The 9,261-nt window shown below is 43.6% G+C and overlaps 1 protein-coding gene across 1 annotated transcript; it reads right to left on the bottom strand.

The window, feature by feature from the left end:
• Positions 1-595: 595 nt before the first annotated feature.
• Positions 596-5,379, bottom strand: LOC122319673 (uncharacterized protein K02A2.6-like). The gene is made up of 3 exons (XM_043207268.1): positions 5,349-5,379; positions 1,364-4,625; positions 596-1,265 (listed from the first exon to the last, which is right to left on the bottom strand). Exons 1-3 carry the CDS (start codon positions 5,377-5,379, stop codon positions 596-598), a joined length of 3,963 nt encoding a protein of 1,320 aa, XP_043063203.1.
• Between the last annotated feature and the right edge of the window lie 3,882 nt (positions 5,380-9,261).

The raw sequence follows: 9,261 nt of genomic DNA, 5'->3' as shown, positions 1-9,261 counted from the left end.
TAGAGAACTTTCTCTCCAGCTCACCTTTTAAGCTTGTAAAGAGTATTACTCTTATTGGTTATTTTTCTTATATCCTGGTTGCTAGAGAGTGTCTCTTTAACTCACTTTCTTTTAAGCTTGCGAAGAGTAATCTCTTCACTCAGCCTATCTGTCGGAGTGCATGTGTGTTGAATGAGAGTGAGCGAAAAATTGTGCATATAATATTACTCATTCCGCTTTGTGCTTAACGTCATTTTATGTTGGCAACGTGCAATCTGCACTCACGCAGCTTATTCCTTCTCTCCTCTTTCCACATTTTTATGTATGTATATGCCGGTAGGCAGTTCCATCACACACACACTCACGCACAGCCTATATCACGCCACTCGTTTACCGTAATTTCGCGCCTTTTTCCTAATTCATCAAATTTACCAAAGTTTTAGTTATTATCATTATCATTTACCGATTTTTCCACTCGTCGCCAATGTAATGACCCGCTTACTAAGAGTAACACGCGTTATGATCTATAGTTATATATATTCAGTTCGTTTATTTAGATCTATGGTATTCGCACATCCACGCTGCTTGGCAGTCCGCTCAGGAGTAATCCATTCTCTTACTCAGACACTAGGCGATCGGTAGTGTCTCTCCCGTCGCTGCTCTCCCGATGCTTGGTTGTTGGCAACGCCGGTCGCCACATCCCTCCTTTATTAACGAGTTTTAGCTTTAATGACGGCAGGGGTGGCTGGATCCCGGGGCTTCCTTCTGTGGGCTGGAGTACTGCGTTCTCCGAGGTAGGTGTTGATTCCGGTAAGCTGTCATTTGGTTGCGGCGTTGGGCAGGAGGCTGGATACGTTTGGCTAGCTGGAACTTTCTTAAGATGTGAGGCATTTCTTGTTAGTTTTCTACCACCCCCTTCGATCACCACAATATTATTGTGTCGTTCTAAAACCGTAAATTCCGTCTTGTCGAAGTTTGGTGTAAGTTTGTTTGGGAACACTACGTTTTTCAAAAACACCTTGTCGCCCACTTCTATATCGACTTCCTTTGCCCCTCTTCTTTTGTCGGCTGCCTGCTTTCCCTTATTTTTTTCAATAATATCTTTATCTCTCTCTCCAGAGTCTAAGGTATTCTCGCAGATATCCCCAATGCCCGGTATTTTGTCACGGATGACTCTGTTGAACATCAGCTTTGTGGGCGCAGACCCTGTTGTTCCATGTGGGGTTACGTTGTACATAAGAACGAATTTTTGGATTTCCTCTTTGTAGTTTTTCCATTTGCGTATGCTATTTTTAAGCGTTTTATAAGGGCTCTGTTCATGTTTTCAACTTCCCCGTTTGCTTGCGGCCAATACGGTGGGGTTCGAACTTGTTTAATGCCGCACGCTTTGCAGTAGTTAGAAAACTCCTCGCTAACATATTGGCGTCCATTATCCGTTCGTAGGTGCTCAGGATATCCCAGTCTACAGAAGATCTCTTTCATTGCCTCTACCAGGGTCGTTGAAGATATGGTTTTAAGAAACTTATGCTCCATATATCGTGAGAAATAGTCAATGAAGACTAGAACATATTCATTGTTGGGAAGCGGACCTAGTAAATCCGACGCTACCCAAATCCAAGGGCCAGTGGGAAAAGGATTCCCGTCCATAGGGGGTGGCCTGATGTCTTGTGATACCAGGCAACAATCTCTGCAAGCTTTGACAAACTTTTCTGCCTCTCTGTCTATTTGTGGCCACCATACTTTGGATCGCAGGCGGCGTTTTATTGCTGTCTCGCCGGGATGTCCTTCGTGGGCTAACTCCAGTATTTTTACTCTCAGAGATGTTGGCACGACTAGGCGGTTTCCCCTCAAAAGGAGCGAGCCAACCGCTGAAAGCTCATACCGAAACGGGTAGAAGCCCACTGAACTATCGGGCTTCCAGGAGTCGTTCTCCAGGCAACTGATTGCATCCATAATCTCTTCATCCCTCTTGGAAGACTCTGCTATTTCATGAATTGTCATAGATCTTGGTATAGAGCTCTGTGCGACGCGAAGGATGCTGTATTCCGTCTTGTGGTCGATTGGTTCTACCGCCGGTAGTTGACAGAGTCGAGACAACGCATCTGATATGTTGTCTCTTCCGGATTTATAGATAACGGTGAACGTATATGACTGGAGCCGCAGCAGCCACCTTTCAATGCGAGCTGGGGGCTTGGATGTTGGTTTGAAAATGGCTTCCAAGGGCTTGTGATCAGTTACGAGTTCGAAGTGCAGGCCTGCCAGATAGTAGTAAAATTTCTCCACTGCCCAAACCAGCGCTAGGCTCTCTTTTTCAGTTTGGGAGTAGCGTTTCTCCACCTCCGACAGCGCCTTGCTAGCAAAGGTAATTATTAAAGGTTCGTTGTCGAATTTGAATTGCAATAACACAGCCCCAAGGGCAACCGGGCTGGCGTCCGCAATCACCCGTGTTCGATGCCTTGGATTGAAATATGATAATTTGGGTACCTTGGATAGGAGATTCTTTAGGTTGCTGAAAGCATTTTTCTCGGCTTCGCCCCAGGTGAATTTGCTTTCAGTTTTCAGCAGTTTTCTTAGAGGATCTGTATGACTTGCAAGGTCCGGAATGAACTTCCCGACGTAGGTCACCAAACCGAGGAAGCTCCGCGTTTCTTCTTTGTTCTTTGGGTCTCTGAAAGATCGGATGACGTCAATTTTCTCAGGGTCGACTTCTATTCCCTTGTCGGATAAAATATGTCCGAGGAATTTTAGTTTGCTTGTCTTCCAGATGCACTTTTCTTTATTCAGTAGGACATTATTTTCCTGAAAGATCTGGCATACTTCTTTTACGGCGCTGTCGATTTCGAGGTCAGTTGCGCCAAAGATGATGACATCATCGATGAAGTTCATGGCGTTAGGTACCGCAGATAGCATCTGCTCGAGAAGGCGTTGAAAAATTTCGGGAGCAGAATTTACTCCAAACATCAAACGCGTATAGCGGAAAAGTCCCCTTGGAGTTATGAACGTTGTTATTTCCCGGCTCAATTCATCAAGGGCCAGTTGGTGATAGGCGTCCTTGAGGTCTAGGGGTGCGAAGAATTTAGCCTCTTTGAGTCTGGTCATAAAGCAGTCGAAAGTTGGTAATGGGTAGTTTTCCCGTAGGATTGCTTTTTTTGCCAGTCGCATGTCGACACATAAGCGGATGTCCCCGTTCTCCTTAAACGCAAGCACAATGGGAGATATCCAAGCACTCGGGCCCGTGACTGGTTCAATTATATCTCGACTCAGGACTTCATCCAGTTTTTCCATAACTTTGTCTTCGAGCGCTGCCGGGATTCGTCTCACTGGTTGTTGAACGGGTTTCACATCATAATCTATGGAAAGGCTTACTTCAATGTTTTTCCATTTTGGAAAAGGCTCCATTTCCTCAATACGGTTAATGTTTCTTCCCAGTCGGAGGACTTTTAATTCTATAGCCGTGTCTCGGCCCAGCAGAGATTGTTCTCCATTTTCAATCACATAAAATGAGGCAATCTCTTCGGTACCCGGCTCAACGGAAATTGGGGCCTCGAAAATATACATTACTCGTAGTAATTTATTAGAGGCATAGGCTCGGAATTGCTTTTCTGTATGAGTTCTTACGTTAAAGACTGTGGCTTTTCTCTTCACTAGCAGAGAGCAGTCCGCGTGGCTGACAAGGTTAAACTTGCACCCCGAGTCAATAATCAAAGAAATTTCACGGCCTCCCACTCGGCATCGTATGAACTCCTCTTCATCTTCGCTTGACACTTTAAAGCAATGTGCCTCGCCCTTTTTGAGTTTGGAGCTGGTGGCCTCCTCTTCGACAGAGCGAATATACGTGCGAGGCCTTTTCAGGTTATTCCTTTGAGACTTAAGGAATCGGCCGTTCAAGTTAGTTCGGCACTTCCTGGCAAAGTGTCCAGGCTTCGAGCATTTATTGCAAGTCACATTTCTTGCCGGACATGATGGGTCGTTGTGTGTGTGTCCGAATTTTCCACATCTGGGGCACTCCCCACTCTGTTTAAAACCACGATGTGTAATTTTACAGATGGGTTCCGCAATTGGTCTTGATGTCATTTCTTTTGATTCCTTGTTGATCTGCTCCTCAACCTGACATGCTTCGATCACTTCCTCTAGTGAATACTCCTTTCCCAAAAGTCTTTTCTTGAGGTCTAGAGGTGCCCACACATCTATGATTTTATCCTTTAGACATATATTCTCAATCTCCGCTTTTGAGGATCCAAATGCACATCGTTGCATTTGTTGGCGGAGTCGCAGCATGAAATCACCAAAGCTTTCTGTGTCCAACGGTGTCAGGCCTCTGAATAGATGTCTTTCAAACGTTGAGTTCTGCTTCGGTGAGAAGTGTTTATTTAAATGGTCGATGAGGATTTTATAGATGTCTTCTTTATTTCCGTCGCTGGGCTCCACCAGCGCACCAGGTAGAGAGTATACTACTGACTGTAGCTGGACTCCTCCCAAAAGCAGTAGCTTACTCCTCTTCTGCTTCTCGGTATCAATACCCTCGGCCTCGAGGTATATTGTAAATGCCCTCAACCACTTCTCCCATTCATTTCGGAGGATTGCCTTGTCGATCACCTCGCACAGAAACGGTTTAATGACACTGTCGGTCATTTTCAATACGGGACCTAGAATTGGAGTTTACGACGAAAGACATTATTAGATTTACGACTTGACTTGTAATTCTCTCTTAGGAGCTTGTAATTATTACTCAGCCTCAGTTCAATAATACCTCCCATTTACATTTGGGGTTTTGTTGTTTCCGTTTTTCCTTTTAAATTTTATGAACTCTTTTGGCTTGTGGAGAGAATACTGCTCCACCCGACCTTTAACCTTTTTGTTTGCAACTCAAACCGATTACCCAGCTCTTTCTTAAAAGCTTGTAATATTTTTCCTTTTTCCTCCGTTTTTATTATTTTTTTTTTAATTAAATTTTTTTTTTTTATTATTAAAATATTTATTTATTTGTATATTTCGTGTTCTGTTTCTTTTCTTTTTTTTTCAAAATATGCTTTGGCTTGTACCACTACTTGGCTCCTCTCTTAGAGCTTATAATGCGTACTCGGCCCTTGCAACTCTTTGGTTGCTAGAGAACTTTCTCTCCAGCTCACCTTTTAAGCTTGTAAAGAGTATTACTCTTATTGGTTATTTTTCTTATATCCTGGTTGCTAGAGAGTGTCTCTCTAACTCACTTTCTCTTAAGCTTGCGAAGAGTAATCTCTTCACTCAGCCTATCTGTCGGAGTGCATGTGTGTTGGATGAGAGTGAGCGAAAAATTGTGCATATAATGTTACTCATTCCGCTTTGTGCTTAACGTCATTTTATGTTGGCAACGTGCAATCTGCACTCACGCAGCTTATTCCTTCTCTCCTCTTTCCACATTTTTATGTATGTATATGCCGGTAGGCACGTTCCATCACACACACACTCACGCACAGCCTATATCACGCCACTCGTTTACCGTAATTTCGCGCCTTTTTCCTAATTCATCAAATTTACCAAAGTTTTAGTTATTATCATTATCATTTACCGATTTTTCCACTCGTCGCCAATGTAATGCCCCGCTTACTAAGAGTAACACGCGTTATGATCTATAGTTATATATATTCAGTTCGTTTATTTAGATCTATGGTATTCGCACATCCACGCTGCTTGGCAGTCCGCTCAGGAGTAATCCATTCTCTTACTCAGACACTAGGCGATCGGTAGTGTCTCTCCCGTCGCTGCTCTCCCGATGCTTGGTTGTTGGCAACGCCGGTCGCCACAGGGCTTATCCGTTTTTTCCATGGTGTGGGTGAGGGAAATCTCACTGAGAATTGTCGCAATGCATGATTCTACGTCCTGTTCTTCTATGGCACTAATTTGCTGCCTAGACAGGGCATCAGCAACCAAATTTTCTTTTCCGGCTTATATACTACCTTCGCACCAGTTTCCTCGATGCGACCCTTCTACCTTTTAATTTTCGCGTTAGGGTTAGAATCTGATACCGAGAATGACAATGGCTGATGGTCAGTGAAGATAGTTATATCTTTCGCCGCATATTAATAGTGTCGCAGTTTGGCCAACGCCCAAACGATGGCTAATAATTCCCTTTCATTTGTGGCGCAGTTCATTTTCCTATCCTTGAATGTCCTCGAGATCATTGTAATAGGACGGTTCTCTTGTGAAAGCACTGCTCCAATACCGTCGACTGAAGTATCCGTCGTTAGATAGAATAGCTTCTTGTAATCCGGGTATCTAAGCACGTTTTTGGATGCAAATATGTTGCGCAGCTTTTCGAAAAAATTTTTTTTCGCCTCATTGAATTGTACTTGGATCGCGACACATCTATGTCTGCATACACTTCCGTTTTCGGAAGATGTCCGAAATAGGCCTTGCTATGCCTGCAAAGTCCTTAATAAAGAATCTGTTATAGCTCGCGAGATCTAGGAATGATCTAACCTCAATTACTTTTTTTGGTTCGGGGAACTCTTTTATGGCCATGACCTTTTCTGGGTCGGTAGTGGTGCCATCACTGGTGACTATAAAGCCAAGAAAGTTTACGCTTTTTAAAAAAAAACTTTACTTTTTTACTGAAACTCTCATATTTGCATTGCTTATGCAAATAAGCTTGACATGCTTGACATAAGCATTCTCGTTTTCTGAGAAGATTATTACATCATCGACGTAGACATAGCTAGTCTTGCCGATTTTCTCGCTGAGAATGTCATCAATGGCTCTCTGGAAGATGCTGGCAGCATTTCTCAAGCCAAAGGGAAGCCTCTTGAATTCGTACTTCCCTCCGCTTACGGAGAATGAAGTTTTTTCGCGGTCATTTTCCGCTAAGACGATCTGGTGATAACCGGACTTGAGGTCCAGTGTCGAAAAGAATTTGACCTTGCCCAAGTTGCCCATTATCATAGAGATATCTGGCATCGGGTATTTGTCCAGGGTAGTCCCCTTTCGTTTAGCTTACAAAAGTCTATGACTAATCGTCTATTTTGATTGCCGGCCTCGTCGGTTCCTTTTTTATCAACCACCCATATTGGGTTGTTATAAGGAGACACCGACTTCCGAATTGTACCATTTTTAAGCAGGTCTTGGATCTCGTTATTGACAGAATCTGCTGCCATTGGGTATGGATATAATTTGACGTAAATGGGCTCTTCGCTAGTCGTTCTAATCGTGGCCACCACCGATGTGTTATATGGCAGTGCCTCGTTGGGATCTGCGAAGGCGTTTTTTCGGCTTTTTATCATCCCCAGAAATGCCTTTTTCACCAAAGGTGGTTCATTTGCGCACTCCACTTTAGTGAAGTTGACGTCAGTGCATTTATGGAATGAAATCTTCTCAACCTCGTTACCCCATTTGAGTTGGGCGGAAGCGAGGCAATATGATGAGCCGGCCTGTGTTGACAGATCAGCACCAATTATCCCGTCGAATATTGTAAAATCTGGTAGAATGAATAAAAATTCGCTTTCAAATTAAAAATTGAGACGATGCATATTTTTGTGACAGTGGTGGCGCCATGAATTGAGTAAATTTCGAAAGGAGAGCCCACCTGGCGGATACCCTTTAGCTCTTGGAGAGGTCGGATGAAATTTTTTGACGCGCCGATGTATAAAATGAAATTTATCGGTACCCCCGCTACTCTTCGTCTGATGACGGGTAACAGGGATTTTCCCCTAAAAAATTGACATAGTCAGAATCATACTCGGCAATGGCATCGTCGTCTATTTTCGATTCCGCTTTGGAGGCGGCGGCGGCATATGCTCCTGTCTTTTCTTCCGCATTCTGCGTAATGAAGTTAATTTTTTGTTGTTTCCTCACGGCGCCTGTGCGCTCAGAGATGGCTGGTTTTTTGTTCTGGTAAGCATTTGCCTGGGTCGGATGCAGCAATTTAGAAAAGGAGGAATCGACCTCCATAGGCTCTGGTGAGCCGTTGTTTTTATAGTTTTTGACATTTTGCGGGTCGGCGTGAACCTGTGCCTTATGCTGCCTATTGAAATACGGATTTTTGGTATTATTCGGTTGTGGGTCATGGTAGTCGTACTTGTCAAGTTGACGACCCTGCGCTTTTGCAGTAGGTTCGCGATCTTTGTCTTCCTGACTTTTTGCAAAACTGGAAGCTAACCTCTCGTGGTTAGATTCCACCTCTTGCGCGAAGGCCAGAGCTGACGGCATGACTTTCGGCTTTGCCGCGAAAAGCATGTCAGTGAGGTTGCGCTTAAGTCCCGAGATGAAAATACGCAAGGCGTCCTCTCGAAATTTTTCGAACAATATTCTTGCCGTCGATGGCTCGTGAGACATATGAGTATTATTTGTGAGTAAGGTGAGTTTTTTCCGACCTCGTCATAATACTGTAACAGGGTCATATTGTTTCCCTGTTTTAAAATGCCCATGTCTTGTTCAATGACATGCATTGGACGAGTGACAAGCGTCACTAGTGAAATCGAGCCGACTTATAATAGCATCGAAATTCAGTACAGTGCCAAACGAGGATGAAACGTTATCGGCCGCGCCCCTAACCTTGTTTTTAATAATTATCACTGCCTAGTAATGGCGAAAGGTGCCGTTGAAATTTTTAAATATGCGATATGCAGCTATCGGCGCTTGTCGCCACGAGATATATGATTCCTGTGACCCCGAAAATTCAGGCAAATATTTAACGGCGTCTAAAGTCACTCTACACGGAGAATATTTAGTTATATCTGAACGTGTTGCTGCCAACGCGCTGGCCAGCTCCTGAATTTTCTGATTATGATTTTTGTTCACATTGATTTTTGTTGAAATATATTTTTGTGTGTAAAATACTTTCTGTTGAAAATATTTTTTGTTTAAAATAATTTCTGTTGGAAATAATTTTTTTCACTGTAACATTGGCGTTTTATTATTATATATTTTTTTAAAAACGCTACTGTGCAGCAAACTTAAAATGCGTTTAGAAACGGTTCCCACTCACATGATTTTTTTCGGTGTGTGTGTTCTTTCGTCACTTATTCCCTTCACTTTTCCCGCGCCGCTGTGTTGTGCTTTGCCGCAAATTTAGAGGCTGTGTGGGTGATGTTGGTGATGGTGGTGGTGGGTGGTGGTTTTTACTACTAGTTGAGCCCCAATTATTTGAAGATGGATCGCACCGCCTTGCGATATTGTCATCCGTCAGGTTTTCTCCAGAGGTGAAGGGCTTCCTTCGCCGGCTGCTCCGGGGTTCCGGGGAGCAGGAGAAAATTGTTATTTACGTTGAGAGGAATTTTCCTCTTTTAACTGCCAGCCTTGTGGTCTGGC

The sequence above is a fragment of the Drosophila yakuba genome, unplaced genomic scaffold (genome assembly GCF_016746365.2).
Source record: "Drosophila yakuba strain Tai18E2 unplaced genomic scaffold, Prin_Dyak_Tai18E2_2.1 Segkk50_quiver_pilon_scaf, whole genome shotgun sequence".
In the NCBI taxonomy this organism is placed as follows: Eukaryota; Metazoa; Arthropoda; class Insecta; order Diptera; family Drosophilidae; genus Drosophila; species Drosophila yakuba.
This window is presented reverse-complemented; position numbering and strand designations above follow the sequence as displayed.